We start from the raw sequence: 18,152 nt of genomic DNA on the forward strand, positions 1-18,152 counted from the left end.
CCAGAGTCTATAATTACCAGCTGTGGTGAAATGAATGATAGATTTCTTTCTACCTTCATACTCAAAGCAGTTATGTTAAAAAACAAAACAAAACAAAACAAAAAACCCTGAGGGGTTGGGATAAGACATAGAAGGCTGAGAGGGCTCAAAATGAATTTCACTGAGAGTTTGGCGTGAGACAACCCTATAGTCAATTTCCGGTATGGCACCCTGTATGCTCGTGGCCTTCTTGGAGACAGGGCTCAGAGGTCATTCCTTAAATACAGACAGAAGTCATCTCAGTGTTCCAGAACGATTCTTTGATCAGTGGCCTTAAAGCATGTTCCTGCCTATACTGTTCCCTATCCAGAGGGGATCCTGTGGTAGACTGGGGATCCCCACTGTTTAGAAGGTGAAGAGGGAGAGTAAATCTGGGTTTCTATATAAGAAAATAGGTCATTTCATAGCTTCTTAAAATTGTATCCTGATAAAAGCTGAATTAGCAGGATGCCACCCTATCCCACAATGGATATCACAATAGGTAATTTTTTCATAAGTTCCTTAAATTTTTCACTTATAAAAATGGAAGTAAAGCTAACATTCTTTGTGTACAATGTAAATTTAATGTAAAACTGCATCAGAATTACCATACCAATGTCCAGGCACTAGGGAGTGCATAGCTATTCCTTCACGCATCCTGCCATTCATTCAGCATTTATCATGTGCCTGGAGGGTGGAAAGCACTAGTCCTGGCGGAGTAAGCCCATCAGAGAACTAGGCTGTGAGGTGTCTACACTGTCTTCCTCACTCCATCCCAGAAGGAGGGCATCCAATTTATTTTTAAATGTTTTTATTCTAACATAAAGCAATCCATTTCTTGTTCTGTTATTTAACAGAAACTTTTGTATCAACTCCATTTCATGGTCGTTGCAGTTGAGGTATTTCTGGTTTATTTTTTGCTCAATGTGTAGAGAAACCTGCTGCGATTATTTTACAGATGAGAAACAGGCAGAGAGGACAAGGGATTTAAAAAGTTTCACAGTTAATTAGAAGTGGGGCTCAAACTTGACATCAGGATTCCTAACATCTCATTTCTCAAAGATCACTTTAGGCTTTTAAGCAACTCCTTTTTTTACATTGGTTAATACTATTTCTTAGCTATTTGTACCTTTTTCGTAACACATATCCAAAAAGGTGAAAGTTTTATTAAAGGATTCTAATGATCATTTATAGTACAACTAACAAACATTTGATCATAATTCCTTTGCTTAAACCTTTAAGTATCTAGCTGTTACACAGAAATGAATTTCCAGATGTGAGAATCAGAACCGTATGGAAACAAATCTGGAAAAGTGTTGATTATCCTCATAGGAGCATAAGAACTCAGGATCAGAAGAGATTTTGTAGATCATAAAGTTCAACCTTTAATCTCTATTTCCATCCCAATACTTGGAAGTAAGTCTAGGGTTCCACATGTCAAAATTATAATTTTTATTCCATTTAGCAAACATGTGCTAGGCATTTTTCTAAGTGTGTTGTAAGTATTATGTCTTCCTCATATTGACCCTATGAAGTAGGTACTCTTAGTATCCCTATTTCACAGATGGGGAACAGGCATAGGCTGGTAGGGTAAACAGGAGTCAGGATCTGAAGTCAGGCAGTTTGCTCTAGAGTCTAAGAGCCTGACTACCTTCTGTTTTAGGGTGTTGCTCCATAAGATGAACACGAAGGAAAAGGAGTGGCAAGGACAGGCAGTGCAAATCCATTTGACAGAAATACCAAGGAAAAGCAGAGCCTGGTGGAAAAACCAGAATCTTAGGAATTGTGGAGTCTGGGAGAAAGCCATGAACAGGCACGCAGGCCTCAGAGATAGCTTCACCCCTTTAGCCCTGTGTTTCTGGCAGGTCTCTGCTGTTAGACTTTGGTTTTCCCCTTGCTCAGACATACAAAAACAGCTGAGCAACTAGTAGACTAGGTTTTCAAGTTTCAAGAACACTGCAACCTCTCTTATAAGCACCATCCAGCTGGAATGTAGAGACTTGGGCTGGTTTTCAGAGGTACCAATGGCAGAATCAAAGCCACACACCAGGAGTGTTTTGTTTTGTTTTCTGCTTGATCTCTATCTTTAGCAGATCATTGGTGGTGACTGTTAATGCAAAAAAGAAAAAAAAAAATTCTGAGTCCTTACCCCCGACCCTCTTTCTCAGTTTCCTGCCACCAAAGAAATGAGTGCTGGGATCAAAATCAGGCTCACTGCCACAGACAGAATAAGAAAGTGTGTTTTTAATGGTTTTGATCATATCATGCTGGGGATGATACAGCCTGTGCATTTGGCCCAAGTTCTGCCCTTGGAGAACTCTTGGTTGAGGTGGTCACACAATAGCCCTTATGCCGTGCCTAAGTGCTACAGGCCAGCCCCTTCACTTGTTTTAAGCTTTGGGGAATTTCTTTTGTTTGCCTGTGGTTTTCTTCCTGCCTTTATATTGGTCATGCCCCAGTTTTACACTGGGAATATTATGAATTTCCTATTGCTGTTGTAACAAGTTGCCATAGACTTACTGGTTTCAAACAATTCACGTTTATAGCTCTGGAGGTCAGAAACCAGAAATGAGTTTCAGGGAGTAAAAGAAAGGCTTTGGTGATTCAGGAGAACCCATTTCTTTGCCTTTTCCACCTTCTAGAGGCTGCCCCCTCCCACTGGCTGGTGGACCCTTCTTCCTCAGTCTTCAAGGCCAGCAGAGTAGCATCTGCCAATCCCTGACACCCCTGTGATTCATACGGAGCCCTGTGTGATTCATATGGAGCCCTGCAGTTCCACTGGGTCCACCCTTATCAGTCTTTCCATCTCAAGATCCTTAGTCACATATGCAAAATCTCATTTGCCATGAAAGGTAACATTCACTGGTTCTGGAAATTAGGATGTGGTGGCACACTGTACCTACCACAGAATATAGGGCCCCTTCTCCATCTCTAAGCATGGCCTCCTTCCACCCCCATCTGCCATCCTCCACTCCCACACCTTTAAGTAGGAGGTCTGCTCCTTTGTTGCTTCTTAGGATTCCCGGCAGCAATTCTACCCCCACTCAGACACCCACGGTGTATTGAGTTCCTCCTGCCAGCCTCAGTCTTAGTGGTGGCCTCATGGTGCTAGGACCAACCAAGAGCTGCTTTCCCTTTCTTTTCTTTGCCTCTTGCCTCCTCCTCCTCCCCCAGCCACCCCACACACACTCACCCAGCCTCCCAGTGGATCTCTAAGGAAGAAACGCAAAGAGTTATTGCTTTTTAATTACAAGTGCTATTGTAGCATCTATAAGGAAGAACATTTTAAGCTTAATTGAGACCAAATGTGAAGTTAAATTAAATGAATAGCTAATTAACGTAATGCTCCTACATTAGCCTGTGTGAGTGCTGAGGCCCAGGGAGAAGGCAGGTACCAGCCCTCTGGTGAACAGGCCATGCCCAGAGCTGCCCAAATGGGGCTGGGAACTTGGGACCTGGGATATGGGTGAAGACAGGCAGATCTCAGGGCCGGGGTTCCTCCAACCTTTGGTATTTTTCCCAACTCCCTACTCACAGCCTAAGTCCTCATTTCTGAGGCCAGACTGAGCCCCCACAATGCCTTCTGCATGTGTCTAGTGCCAAACTTACCTGCTGTTCGGAGCCAATGCCACTTGTTCAGTTTTCAGTCTCTAAGGCCTAACATTATAGGAGTTGGATCAGTATTCATGTTCGCTTCCTCCCTCTTCCACTACCCCTTACTACCTTATCAAATGAATTATCCAAGTCCTGAGAATTCTGCCTTCAAAAGGAGGAAGGACTCTTCCCGTTGCCCCTGGAACCACCTCCTGCCAGCCCTGTTCATTCATGGCTGGGCTTAATGAACAGCACAGCTCTCACCTGGAGTCACTGTCTCTGTGTATTTTCCTATTTATCCCCTAACTAGACAAGCTCTCCAAGGGCAGGGGTGTGCAGAGGATGTTTGTCTCCCTTCATACTAATCCTATGAGGTAGGTAATGTCACCATTTTCCTGATGACAAAACAGGCTTAAAGTTAGCAAGCAGGGCAGCTGGGAAGAGAAGACCTTGAGAGACCCATTCCTCTTCCCCCGCCCTCTGAAGCAGAAAGCAGGCTGAAAGTCTGAAAAGTTAAGAGACTCCTGCTCCTATCTCTCTTCCAGGAAGCAGGATGGAACCACAGCCCACCCTGGGCTCTATGATGGGACTGGGCCACCATCTAGTGGCTAATGTAAGCATAAGCAACACAGCTTCTCCATAAACTGCTCCCTCCTAAGTAATGTTAAAGAGCAGCTTTCCTGAATGCTGAACATAAGGCCACAGAGTATAACTTCTGCCCCTGTGGGCTCTGAGGACTTGGAGGTCCCTGGCTAGAGCTGAAGTGACTGCAGGCAGGAGGAGCCTTCCCTGTTTGTCACCATTGGCACCTGTGCAGCCTGCTTTAGAGTGGAAGGGTGTGATTCTGGCTAATGCGCCAGCCCACAATGTCCCAGGAAATGCAACGCTTGTATCTTGTGTGGCTCTCTAAGCTCCCAGTTTGCCTGACACATCGTCAGTGTCATGAGCACCCCCGTCTGGAATGCCCACTGTCGTCAGCTTTAACCTACCCACCTGGTGGTCCTGGGACGCCACTTCAGCACCCCACTCACGTGAGCCCCGCTCACTGCTGAGCCAGGCCACCACAAGGAGGCACACAGGCACACAGGTGAAAGGGAATCTGTATTGGTGCCGATGGGCAGCTTTAGGGTCAGATGGAGATGCCAAGAGCTAGCCAGAAGACAGCGAGTGATCCAGGACTTTGTGGGGAGGAAGGATGTTGAAAAGTGGAAAAGGGGGGCAGCAGATGGCTCCAAGCGACTGCACCTGCAGCAGCTGCCCGAATGAACCATGCAGTGCCCTCACGTCTTGCCAGTCTTGGCACCGTTGGCACCTGTGCTCAGGGCGTAATTCCTTTTCGTATCCATTGTCTGCTCCATTCCTACAGCAGAGCTGGCACACGGTAGGCACTCCTTAGCATTTCATTCTCAAAATAATACACATACTAGAATTTGTAGTCATGCCAACCCCTCTTTCTACTCTCCCAACAGCATTGGCCCCCAGTCACCTTCCACTGAGGACATTCTGGGGCCAGTGAGGCAAGGGAAGCACTCAGGGCCAGCACGTGCCGAAGAGGGAGTGCCCCCTCAAATGATGTACCCAAGGCAGCTCCCTTGCCTCACCCGAGAGCTGGCCCTGGAGGAACAGCATGATGGGTGGGTAATGGAGTTATCAACAGGACCGAATGGAGAGGGCCCAGCTTGGGGAAATGCGCAGAGAAGACCATTTCATGGGTAGAGGGACAAAGAAAGGCAGGGCTCCTTTGATGGAGTGAGGTGCCCACCTATAGATACAGGTGGATTACAGAGGTTAAAATTTAACATGGGAAGGAGAGTTGCACATTTTCCAGGCCTTGACCTTGTAGAGCCTTCTGTCTTGGAATCTGAACAAGCAAGAGTCTGAGCATATCCTTCCCTATCAAAACGGAGACATAACTCAGCCCAGTCCCACCCCTTTTGCTTGCAGCTTCCAGAGCTCAGGCCCTTGAATCTTCTATTTCCTCATGCCTGGCAGTCCCCTTCCCATGGAAAACATTCCTAAGCCCTGGGTCTGGGCTGGGCTGGCTGTTCAATAAAGAGGGTTTGCCTCCCCTCCTTGTGGAAGTTTCGGTGGTTGTGCCCATGGGGAGCACACTGGGGACCCAATGGGGCCTTCCATGCTGCTCTTCCAATTGCGGCCTCATATTTCTTTATACCTGCATGAAGAGGAGAGAGGGGACGGAAGAGAAAGTGAGGCGACTTCATAAGCTCCTGCCCATCAGGGAGAGGAAAGGCAGGTTCCTAGGGTCCCTTCATGATTGCCTTTCATCTCAATTCTCTGTAATTAGGTCTCCTTTCACCTCTCAGGCACAAAATAGTAAGCCAGATTAATACTTAAAACCTTACAATGTTTATGCCACATTTACGACTTTACAAAGCAACATCACATACCCCACCTTATCTCAGCCTCAGATCAGTTTCACCAGGTATTCAGGGATAAGCACCCCCATTCATACATAAAGATGTGGCAGTTCAGAGAATCTGGGTGCCACGCTCAAGGTCTCATGGAGTGAGTGGAGAAGGCAGGACTGTCCAGGGACGTTTGGACTCCAAGCCCAGTGCTCTGTCTGCTCTGACAAATCACTGCACACCCTACAAACGGGCCTCACGCAGAGAAGGACCAGCCTGGGACAGTAGTGGCAGTCCAGTGAAAAGCAAACAACCTCAGGCCCAGGTTGAGTGTTAGGCTGTGCCTGAGCTCTGAGCCGCTGTCTCATCTCCAGTGAGAGCTGCTGCGAGGCAAGCTCGCACGTCTAAAGCCAGGCACAGAGCAGTTGCTCAGTAAACACTCCTCTCTCTCTGGTGCTCTTCTTCCCCTCCCACCCTCAGGCCTGGCTCTGAGGAGCACAGGCACAGGAACTCTGAGTCAAGCAGTCCAGTCCCCTGCTCCCCTCTTCCAGGGCAGGGCAGGATGGGTGCTCTGAATGCTTCCTGCATTGTGTCTTCCTGCTCTTACTTTTTCTTCCTTAAGTGGAAGTGCATCCCCAGATACATGCTGGTTACCATGACCCAGGTGTTCCTCCTCACATTTGCTATCCAGCCCAGGTCCACAGCTCCGGCCAGCTCATTAGCGACCTCCTTCTTAGCACAAGGCTCCTGCTCAGGGTCGCCCGACCATCAGACCACCAGCACCGTGCAGTGTCAGTCACTAACCTACTAGTGCCACCACCACATTCACCACCACCAGACAATAGGCAGAGAGCACACCAGGCCAGCCACCCGTGCTTGATTCACATTTGTTTCAGAGGCTTTGATTGGTAGTTGCTTTTTTTCTGCATGCCAGGCAGAGGGGCCTTCCAGGCAGAGGGGCCAGATGACCTTGGTTTCTGAACTTCAGGAGGCACCTGCACCTCAGGCTTAGTTCAGAGGGAAACTGGTTTCCCTATCTCTGTCCCTCTGTTCCCGGAGGGCATGTCCAAAGTTCTAACAGTGTCCCTCAGGGAAGAGGCTGCCAACCTCTGTGGCATCTCAGACCCCTTGGAAAACACTTCCCAAGCACCTGACTCCGCTGAGGTTGAAAGTCTGTACAGCTAGCCCACAAGAAAAAAGAGAAAGGTGGAGAAAGTCATACCGTAGGACAGAGGATTTGCATGCAGCCCCCCATTCAAATGGCACTTGAGTCACAGACTCAAAGCAAATACTCACAAAAGTCATGGGACTTGAGGAAAATACTATCGCTGGTGGGTTAGGACCATACTAGAGCTATGGAGACACACGGGGACAACAGAGGACAGGTCAGCCAAACAGGGGCTACCCAGGGACTGGCTCAGTGCTCCTCAGGTCTGGGCTGGACAAGCCTCAGCCTGCGTTTGGAGATGCTGAGCACTAGGCTGATTCCTGTGAGAAGTAAGGCTAGCAGGGGGCAGCTTCAGCTCCCTGGAGGACTCACCCACTGCCTCTGCTCAGGGACACTTTCCAGGCCAAGATCTCTTTGTACACTAACCGGCAGAGGAGCTGTGGAGCACAACACACAGAGGGAAGGGAGGGCACCATTAGCACTGAGCACTGAGTGCCCAGCACCAGGTGACCCGCAGATTGGCAGTGGAGAAGGGAGAGACATACTCCCATTTGGCAAGGGGTCACCCAGGGGAGGGAGAGGGCTCTGAGCAGAGGACAGCTGCTCTCATTGTCCCAGAACCCCCACTGGCCAGTGCTTTGGACCTCAGGGTTCCAGCCTGGCAGGACAGAGCATCCCCCAATATCTATCTGTGTACCCCAAGATTCTTACCAAGCAGGCTAGGATGTCGGCAGAGATGAGCATGTAGAAGACATTGTTCCAGCCCGTGGGGGAGATAAGCCCAGCCAGCAGAGGCCCCAGAGCTGCGCCTGAATGGAGCACAGCCTCATGAGCAAGGGGCCCTGTACCTCCCCTGCCCACCGGAGGGCATTATGCCCAGGGGCCTGCCCATGACAGAGGTAGGGTCACAGACCTATGGAGCCAGTGCCGTCAATGATGGCTGTGACCGTGGACAGGGCCTTGGCGTTGCCCTTCAGGCTCTTATGCGTCCCCTGGGGAGAGACAGCGGAGTGGGGAGGCCCAGCTGAGCAGTAGCATCAAGGGAAGCAGGGCAGGGGAGGGGCTGACTCAAGGAAGCTGGTGACTGGGGTTTGGGCTTCAGAGGACAGGGGCCCATGGTGCATTATGTAGGACTTTTAGGGTCTCTCTTCTGCAGGATGGGAGAGAGAAAAGTAGACCTGGATATGGTGGCCCTGACCAAGCCCCTACGGTTGTCCCTGTCCCTCACGAGGTAGCCCCACTTACCAGGTCAGCAGAGACAGCAGTGGTGATGAGTGCGTACGGGCCGTTGACCAGGCCTCCACAGATGATCAGCATCACTGGGATGCACAGAGACAGCTCAGTCAGACGGGAGGCGCCACCCGCAGCCCCCACCCCAAGGCAGGAGCACTCTCGGGCCTTCAGCCCTCCCAGCAGCTCCACCCGCTGGTGCCCCCATGTGGGACAGCCTCATGGGGCCCCCAAGGTGGTGCCTTTTCCATGGCCTGGCAGGACTGGCAACCTCCTCCTCACCTATGGAGCTAGTAATCCCGTCCTGGCCAATGTGGTTGTACAGGAACATCTGAGAGAGAAGAGGGAGGAGGCAGAGTCACCCGGAATCCCCTCGCCAGCCTGGAGCCCTGAAGTCTGGAACAGCCTTCTCCTGCCCTGGAACCCCAGAGGGTATCTTATTCCTTTTCCCTCGCATACCCAGACTTCTCTGGTCTTTACATGTCCCAGGGACGGACGGTCTAAAACATAGTACTCTATCATCTCCCTTTCTCCAGTCTTCTCAGATTCAACCTCAATCTCTTCTTTCCTTGATCAGGAAGTTTAGGAGGCGGTCTCCTTCTCCACCAAGACCAAACAGTCATGAATCCCCCTCTAAAGTCTGCAGTCTGGATCCGTTTCCAGGGTGCCTCTGCTAAGCCTTGCTTCTCCCCCGTGTGTGCACAGGGATGCAGGTGCACAAGTACACAGAGACAGCCATGTGTGTAACACGTGGGTCAGAGGCCCACATGGTCTCCTGCTCACATGCACTCACACTTTACCCTTGAGGTTATACGCACCATGGGGGCAGCCAAGATGAGCATGACGCAGCAAGTGGTGGCCCTGCCGTTGGTGTAGTCAGAGATGAGCCCTGCCATGATGCCGCCTGGAACACACACCCACTCACACACTGCCTCCCAAACAGGACCACGCCATCCCCTTGCCTGGCACCCCAGCTGAGCCCCAGCGCTGGCCGGGGCCTGTCAGCAAGAGCCGGCAGAGTTGCTTTCTCCACAGCCCTCCCTTCCTGTAATGCCCATCACTACCGGGCCCAAACAAAAGGGCATCTTTCTTAGGCCCACCCAGCCAGGCGGAAGCAGAACTCAGAATAAACCCAGGAGCCATTTTTTCTCTATTACTACCTGCCCCGGTCATAGCCCATCGGACCTGTCCCTTATTCCTCCACCCCACAAGGAAAGAGGGGAAGGGAGCCTGTGGGCAAAGCAGGGCAGAGCCTCACCTATGATGCCACCAGCATCGAAGAGTGTAGACAGGTCCCCAGCCTCCTTGGCACTAAAGTGAGCTGTGGAAAACACAGGTATATGGTCAGACCTGGGGTTCGGGGCAAACATCCTGGAGTGTCACAGCTAGAAGCCCTGCAGAGCGTGATCCAGGCCGCTGCCCCCTTTTCTGACGAAGAGCTGAGGACCTGTGGAGCAGGCTGGCCAGGGCCACAGTGTGGGAGTGTGGCAGTTTGGGCAGACGCCCTCCTGGTCCCGTCCCATATTGCCTTCTTCCCCTGCAGGATGACCTTCTCCTCTCAGAACAAGCCCTCCCTGGCAAGCGCTGGGATCCAGCCCCTGAGCACCCTGACCCATAGCCACCTTTCCCTTGGAGCACAACTTGAGGCTCACCCCAGTCCTTTCTCTGCTTCACTCTGGCCCTAGCAGCCCTAGGAGCTCTTCGCATTTACATACACAGAGCCAGGAAGGACACTTGCAGGGAAACAGGGGCCTCAGGTCACAGGCCTCGGCTCCATGTTTAAAAAAAGGAATGTCCAGAAGCTGGGACTGTAGCTCCACCCTCAAGGTTGCCTCATACTCTGAAGTCAGCACCAAGGCCACAAAACAGAGTCACAGTGTCCATGAAGCTGCCCTAATGCTCCACATTATTACAGAGAGAGGCCCCAACAGAGCTGCGGGGCAAGCTACAGCTTGAGACTTGGCTGTGACTAATTCCTACAGTATCCTGTTCAGAGCATGTACAATGTGTGGCAAGGTGATGATGTTCCTCCCCAGGGCTGGGAGGGAGGGGAGCAGTTCTGGGTGACAGACCCTCAGCCCTGGTGAAGCTTGGAGGCTCCGGGGGGCTGGACAGGGTGGGGTGGGCTGCTCCTTGGTAGAGCAGCCTGACCTATGGAAAAGCAGAGACCCAGGCCAGGTGTACAGGAAACATCCTTTTTCAAGTGATCTCATCTGTACATCCCTGGGCAGGGGCAGCAGGGAGTAGGTCCATGAGACAGAGACAGCCCAGCAGGCGCAGGGACAAGGGCTTCCATCCCATGAAGTCCCACTGGGAGAAGTGTACCATGTTCACCAGCAGGCTACAGGGAGTGGGGCCGCTCACCAGGCCTCTCCCTTGGACTGGGGGAGATACCCAGCAGGCAGGCCTTTCCTAGCACCTCCCAACCCTACCACCTATGAGCCAAGCAGCCTGGAGAGGGTTTCTCCTACACTAAGGGCTAGAGGAGATAGCAAGAATTGCAGAACAGAGTTCTGAGTTCCCAATCCCCAGCTCAGTTCCAAGGGAGGGAAGGTGCCTGGAGTCAGGGTGTAGGGGGGAGTGTGCAGGGTTTAGCTTTCACTTAAATAAAGAACTAAATCAATCTCCTTTCACTCTAGAAGAGGTTCAGAGGAATCCTGACTATATACTGGAATCACAGGCATCACCACGAGAGGCTTCGTCTCCCACCAGAGGTGGCCTTGGCCTCCTCAGAGACCTCTTCATTCCCCTTCTCCTCTCTGACTTACCCACATTGAAGATGTAGAGGGGTAGCCAGTAGAGGAAGGTGTAACTGACCAGCTTGGCAAACAGCAGACACAGGGAGAATTCGACCACGCCCTGGGGAGCGTAACAGAGGGCACATGGAAAGGGGTCCAGAGGTCCTGGGTTCAGTGGTGGCCCCGAGGGGTGCTCAGCACCACCCCAGTGCTTTCCATCACCTGTCACACAAGGCATCCTCCAATACATCCAGTCCCAATAAAAGCAACGTGGCCACTGTGCAAAGTTGTTTGAAGACAAGTCTCCCACGGCACCCACCCCAAGCAGTCTGCCCAACTTACACCACCCCTATAAAGAAGTTCTAGAAAAATAGATCACCCAAGCACCCCATCTCCTCATTGCCAACAGAAAAATCTAGAGAGCCCCTCTCTTTCCTTCATTCTACAAACTTACTGGGATCCGGAGCGCGCCAAAGAAGCTGATGGCAGCAGGCTCTTCACATGGCTCCTTGGAGCATTTGGCCACAGTCTCAAGGCTGCTCTCCCTGATAGAGTAGGGACTGTTCCCAGGGTCCTCAAGGTTGTCCTGGTTCTCAGTTGGCTCGCTCTGAGCAGAGGAGATGAACCCTGCTATGGGTGCATCCCTGTGCTGCCTCCATGTGCCACCTCCCCCTAGCTGGCAGCACAGCCCTGGCAGGAGACAGGGGCTCCCAGGATGGGGAGGCACATGTTCCTCTCGGGTGGAGTAACCTGCCAGACCTATCAGGCTGTGGGGCCAAACCACCGGCCTAGCACGGGGTCTGTGAGGTCAGTGAGGGCCAGAACTCCCTGCTCTAGCTCCTTGGGCCTCTCTGGGTCCAGCCCTCTGGATGGAGTTGGAGGTCAGGGATGGGGCTGGGAGGACTCACACTCACATGGTGTTGAGGAGGGGTACAGTCCACATCTTCTGGGTCTGGAAAATAGAATCACCTTTTAAGAAGCTTCGCAGTCTGTACCCCACCCCTAATCCCACGGTGATTGCCAGGCCCTCACCTTGCACTGGGTCTAAGCCATCCCAGAAGCTGGCCCCACCTCCAGCTCCTAAGGTGGCCAGTGTGTGTCCCAGCAGGAGGAAGTGGGGCCTGGGGCTCAGGAGACAGCTTTTTAGGCCTGGCTTTCCTAACAACCAGCGGTGTCACTACTGCCTCTTGGACTTTAGTACTCTTAGCTACAGAGCGGCTCTCATACCCAGCCTGGCTAGCCCACAAGGCCACCTGCAGCAAATGAGAGCCAGGTCACTGTAAGAATGTCCCTGCAACTCCAACCTCCCTGCTCACACCTCTCAGATTCGACCAATGCTTGCTGAGCATCTCCTATGGGCAAGGCATTTTAACTATGGTATCTCATTTAAGCCTGCAGAAATTTTATGAAATAGACATTATTATTACTATTATTATTTTACAAATGAGAAAATAAAGGCTCCAAGAGATTGTCCAAAGTCACACAGCTGGTCCTCCCACTCTGTGACCAGCAATCTTTCCAGTAGAGCCAGCTGCCTTCTCCCACAAACCAAGAACTTTTAGGCTGACTAGTGGGGTCTGTGAGGAGCGAGGGACCCACTCACGTTCAATGAGGAAGAGGAAGGTGATGACACCCATGATGGCGGTAATGATGCCAGGCACAACAAACGACAGGCCCCACTGCCCGTTCACCCAGATGCCAGCAATCAGGGAGCCCAGGATGTTCCCCACAGATGTGTGGGAATTCCAGATGCCCATGATGAAACCCCGCCTGGAAGGGAGGCAGGGAAGGGAAGAGAGTAGAAAAAGTAAAAAGCAAAGCACATTGTTCATAGCAACTGCCCCAGCCAAGCTCTAAAGCTGGGCTGACTACAGTTTCTCTAAGTCACCAAAGACTGAGACCCGAAGCCCCGAGTCGGCAAGGGTGGGAGACCTTGGGTGGGCCAAGCAGGTGGCTGCAGGGCCTGGGGTCTCGCTCCCCCTGTCCAGCTCCCTGAGTGAGCGCCGATGGGAGCTCTAGCCATACTGAGGGTATGGGGACCCAGCTGTCGTTCTTCTTTTTTGTCCCACGATCTCACTCTAAAGCACTGTCCTCAACCAGGGGCAATCCTACTCCCAAAGGACATCTGGTAACAGCTAGAGATTTTTGATGGTCACAGCTCGAGTGTTCTATGGCATACAGTGAGCAGGTGCCAGGAAGGCTACCACTAAACAGCCTGCAGTGGCAGGACAGTCCCCAAACAAGGGTCCAATGGCCCAGAAGGTCAGTAGAGTCAAGGGTGAGAATCCCTGCTCCAAAACAGCTCTGCTTTGTTGCTTTGCACACAAGCCAATTCAAGCGGGGAAAAATAAAAAACAAAGTTTTACAGCGTCTTTTTGTCTTCGTTCAAAATAGAAATTATTATTAGAAAAAAGTATAACTAAAGTTGCCTGCTCTATGAGTTCAAGCCTCATCAATGAGAAAATCAGCATGGCGTTCAGCCACTTCTCAGCATGTGCAGAATAGCAACACGGAGGCCGTTTTCTGACCCTTCCCTCTGAAATTACATCAGAGGCCACAGTGACCAGATCCCGACCCCCAGCCCTCCAGGTCCTTCCCGCTCCTCCTGTCTTGTCACTCACTTCCCCTTCCCGAACCAGTTGCCGACGCAGGTCACCACAGAGGGCCAGCCTGTGGTCTGGACGAGTCCATTACAGACCTGCAGGGAGAGGGAAGGGAGGGTGGGAACAGGCCTGGGCTGTGCAGCCGGCTCCCTGCTCTTACTGCCCTGGGCTGAGGAGGTTCAGTTTCATGGCTGAGGAGCCCTCCACACCCCACACTACAGACCTTGCCCTACCCTCACACACACACCACACGCACCCCAATGTCATGAGCTGGCTTCTCTCGCTCAAGATTATCCAAGCAGAGACCAAGCCTCTTGTGCATCGGAGGTGACCACAGCACGGCGGTCGAGGCCAACTCTCCGAGTGAATAAATGTGGGGGCAGCGGGGCTGGGAGGTGGAAGGCAGTGCAGGGTAATAGAGAGCACCAGACAGGGAGCCAGGAGCCCAGGCCTCCATCCAACAAGAGCTGCAGCCTCCCAAGTCCTTCCCAAGATGGGAACACAGGCCCAAGTGCAAGATGGAGACTCATACCTGGATGACCACAAAGTACCAGAGCACATGGATGTTCCAGAAATATCCCAGGCCAAAGAGCGAGGTGAAAAGGCCACTGAGCAGCATTCCAGCTGAGAGGTAGTAACGGAGTGGAAGCCGCTCCCCAAACACCCCACTGGGGAAGAGAAAGTTGGATCTGCAGTTAACCTCCTCTGTGTCCACCTCAACTCCCTACCGTGTTTCTGCCCCCACCACGCTAGGGAGTGGCTCTGGCCAAGGTCCCACCAATGACCTCTGTGTTGCCATGTGACAGGGCCAACCTCTGTCCCCCACTGCTGTTGTGACACCTGGCCATCCTCTGCGGATTTAGCATGCCCGTCTTCCTCCCAGTTGGCCAGCCCCTCCCCGTCATGTATTTTCCTCTCAGAGCCCTCTTTTGCATCACTTTTACAATTTTCACAACCACCCATAGGCTACATGGCCCCACGTGCACATCCTCAGGCCTGATCTGTCTCCCAGAGCTTCACAGTCACAGCCAGATGCCTCCTGGACACTTATTCAGAAGCCCCTGGGGCATTTGAAACCTAGTGCTCTAAAGCTGAATTCCTCCTCTTCCTCCCGCCAACTGCCCTGATGCCTTCATCGTCTTGTCACCCTCATCTGAGTGAATGCACCCCTTGGCCACTCAAGCCAGACTCAGAGCTCCCTCAGCCTCCGGCCTCTCCTCCCCACCCCTCACCTTCAGTCTCCAAGACTCACCAGAGTACCTCTTAGCTAGTTCTCCAGCATGTCGCCTCTTCCACCTCCATCACCACTGTAGTAACGTAAGCTTGACAGCTTGGGCTGTCGTCAAATTGGTCCCTCTGTGTGACCAGTCTCATTCACCTCAGCATCACTCTTAGAATGAGCTCTCAGAAATGCCCATCTGGACGGGCGCCCTGGCAAAAACCCTTCCATGCATCTCTGCCCATGGACCTCATGTGCAAATGACCTCAGCCCTCAGCCCTGCTGCTACCTTCCTTAAATTGTGACTCCCTTACATACACCTGCTTGCCGTTCCTCCTGCAGGTCATGCTGCTCTTTCACGTTCACCCTACTTGCTCGTGCTATTCCTTTTGCTCAGGTCTCCATCTCTACCACCACACCCAAGGCTCCCGCATCACGTCAGGCATCATCTCATCCAAGAAGCCTTTTCTGACCCCTCTGCTCTAGCTCAGCTTGGACTGAGTGATGACCTCGGAGCTCCCAGAACACCGGATGGCCACCATTGTCATGGAGCCGTCACAGTTTTGGCACTAGCTGCTGATGCATCCATTGCCCCCATTAGCCTGTGAGCTCTTTGGAGGAAGTATGCATCCATATTGATCTTGGATTCCTTGCAAGGAACAGCATGCTTGCCGTGCTGCTTTGGACACAGCAGATGGGGATTCTCCCAGCTATAGGTGCATGCAGGGCCATCCTTAAAGGGTCCCAGTCCACACCCACCAACTGTGATATCTGAGTGAATAGACTCAGAAGCAACATCCAGAAAAACCTTTCCAAGCACAAGAACTGCTACCAGTGGGAGTCTACCAGGCAAAGGAGCAGCCTCTGGGACGGCGGTAAGGCAGGAAAGATGGCTGAGGGCGGACTGCATGTGCAGCAGTCCGGGTCTCATTCCCACACGGGGGAGCCATCACTCCCTGGTGGGAGCTCGCGTCAACCCAGCTCCCCCAGGTTCCTCCAGGGGAGGCAGCAGCTCTAAACCGTCCTCCTCTTGGTCACAGGCTCAGCCTCTGTCCTTACCTGATGAACATGCCGATGGCATAGGCCACGAGAAAGGCATTGTCCACGGCCCCAAGTAACTCCTTGTAGTTGTCCTTATCTGAAAGCAGATGGGAGAAACAGAAAGCTGACTGCTGGCTGCCCCTGCAGGAAGGCCTCCCTGGACAGCCCCTTCTCGAGGAAGAGGGAAATGGGGAGTGGGAAGAGCAAGTTGCCCTGTTCTTACCAAAGGGGGCCCAGCTGCACCACATGGTGTCATTGAGACTGCGAGTATCGTTGATGGGTCTGACCTGCTCCGAGCAGTTCTGGTGCAGGCGGCTCTGGAGAGGCAATGGGACCCACAGGTCAGGGGTTCAGGGGTCGACCCAGAGGGGAGCAAGCAACTGCCTGCCCCAACCATACTGGTGACACTGCCTCCTACCAGATTCCATGTTCCCCCTGCTGGCACCTCCTCCTGCAGGAACTGGCTGCAGGGGAAGGTGGTCACATCAGACCCATGAGTGCATCCACGTAGCCCAGAGGCCCTGCCCTCTTATTCTATCTGCAGCCACCAACACACCTGCCTTGGGGAATAAACTGAAAAGGAGCCCCTGGGGAAGAGAGCTGCGGAGAGTGGGAGCCTGCCAGTTGAAGGTGCAGCCTTGGGGCCACCGTGAGGGTAAGGACGGTTATGATATGGGCTTCGGCACTCCTCCTTGCTGCCAGCCTAGCCTCACCTTGACGATACTGATGGGCTTCCTGGACATGTGATAGCAGGTATAAATGAGGAAGGTCAACAGCAGGATGAAGCCTTGGAACCTGCAGGAAGGGACGGCATCTGTGTTAGTGGGAAGTTGGCCCCGGCTGGAAGTTCTGGGCTGGCATCTATCTGCTGCCTCCCTCCGTGACCCCTCTGAGCACCACCAACTTTTTCTTTCTTGGTGCAGAGGCCAAGGGGAGGCTGGGAAAAAAATGCCCAGAGGCCAGAGGGTGCTCAGGGGGACCTGTCTCCCTGCCCCAACTCCTGAGGCCTCTGTTGGAACCCAGCCCATGGGAAGCGCCTCCACCTGCTCTGAGCAGCCGGCAGCACCTCTGCTTTTCGACTGCCTCCCTGAGGTCAGAGCGCCTGTGTGTGTGCCTGTATGGCAGAGGTGGGGGCGGGGAGTTCGAATCATTTTCACATGTCTGAAATGATGGGGGTAGGAGGGAGACTGAGTCTGGAGAAAGGTCTGTTTTTAAAGTGAGGTCGACACTCCTCTGAAGCTTAGAACAGGGCAGACACAGCACCTTATTTAGCCAGGCTGTAGTTGGAAAGGAGACGGCAGTGGGATAGCTGGTGACAGACCCAAGCCCTCTCCCTAGTCCCAGTCCGTCCATCCCACTGGACACAGCCCATTCTTTCCATCTGTGGCTCACACACACGTGCCCTCTCCCACCTCTTACATATCATCCCATGCCCTGGCCCGGGACGGAAAGAACAGTCCAGCTGGGTGGCACTCAGCGTTTCCACTGCGCCCCGGCCACTCCCCTCTCCTGAGGCCTGGGGAAGGGCCCCAGAACCCTGCTGAGTCACTGTCTGCTTCCCTACCATAGTTAAGGGCCAGGACATGTATGGAAAATCGGCCTCAGAGTGGAGCCCCAGCCCAGAAGGGGCCAGGTGTTAGGCACGACCTAACACCAGTGAAGAATTCAGGGAGAAGGGTCAGGTAAAAGGGTGGAAGGACTCCTGAACCATTTCTGTCCTGGCCCCAAGAGCCCAAGAGCAGGACACTGGATGCTCCCTCTACCTAGGAATCCTCTTCCACACCCCAAACCCACTTCCCCCAAATGTGGCATGAAGCAAAACCCAATACCACTTGGGAAATAAAAGGGCATTTCAGCGAAGCCTGAATGGGGCTTGGGCTATGAGGCTCCTTCTCACTTTGCCCCTGGATCGAGCTTCCTACCTGGGTCCCCACAATCTGTCTTCCTGAGAAAATGAAGTTGCTCACGCCCCTCCACAGCTCTGCTTAAATGCTTTCAGTGCCTTTCCATCCCACCCTGCATGAAGGTGCAACAGTGTAGTCTGGATTGCAGGCGGCTACACATCCCCGGCTCTTGGCCTCCCTAAGGCTCATGGGAGGGTCACAGAGGTCCTCTAGGGACTCAAGTTGTCCAGGGAAGCTGGGGCTACTCCAAGTGCCTGTCATAGTGACTGAC

The 18,152-nt window shown here is 52.6% G+C and overlaps 1 protein-coding gene across 4 annotated transcripts in view; it reads right to left on the reverse strand.

Moving 5' to 3' along the window:
* Positions 1–2,249: 2,249 nt before the first annotated feature.
* The window catches only part of SLC37A2 (solute carrier family 37 member 2), a 28,161-nt gene continuing 12,258 nt past the window's right edge, over positions 2,250–18,152 (reverse strand). The window contains exons 2-19 of one of the 4 annotated variants that reach the window (XM_037736412.1): positions 16,691–16,772; positions 16,201–16,294; positions 15,996–16,074; positions 14,250–14,385; positions 13,736–13,812; positions 12,718–12,884; positions 12,023–12,066; positions 11,569–11,721; positions 11,145–11,235; positions 9,635–9,697; positions 9,195–9,280; positions 8,659–8,707; positions 8,392–8,465; positions 8,060–8,138; positions 7,858–7,955; positions 7,519–7,583; positions 7,275–7,331; positions 2,250–5,785 (exon numbers count right to left, since the gene is read on the reverse strand). In XM_037736412.1, the coding sequence (XP_037592340.1) occupies positions 7,301–7,331; positions 7,519–7,583; positions 7,858–7,955; positions 8,060–8,138; positions 8,392–8,465; positions 8,659–8,707; positions 9,195–9,280; positions 9,635–9,697; positions 11,145–11,235; positions 11,569–11,721; positions 12,023–12,066; positions 12,718–12,884; positions 13,736–13,812; positions 14,250–14,385; positions 15,996–16,074; positions 16,201–16,294; positions 16,691–16,772 (1,468 nt within the window). In that variant the 3' untranslated portion in view covers positions 2,250–5,785; positions 7,275–7,300. The remainder of the gene's footprint in view (positions 5,786–7,274; positions 7,332–7,518; positions 7,584–7,857; positions 7,956–8,059; positions 8,139–8,391; positions 8,466–8,658; positions 8,708–9,194; positions 9,281–9,634; positions 9,698–11,144; positions 11,236–11,568; positions 11,722–12,022; positions 12,067–12,717; positions 12,885–13,735; positions 13,813–14,249; positions 14,386–15,995; positions 16,075–16,200; positions 16,295–16,690; positions 16,773–18,152) is intronic. The other 3 variants (XM_037736414.1, XM_037736417.1, XM_017523865.2) reach the window with 3 other exon arrangements.

The sequence above is a fragment of the Cebus imitator genome, unplaced genomic scaffold, assembly GCF_001604975.1.
Source record: "Cebus imitator isolate Cc_AM_T3 unplaced genomic scaffold, Cebus_imitator-1.0 Scaffold0, whole genome shotgun sequence".
In the NCBI taxonomy this organism is placed as follows: domain Eukaryota; kingdom Metazoa; phylum Chordata; class Mammalia; order Primates; family Cebidae; genus Cebus; species Cebus imitator.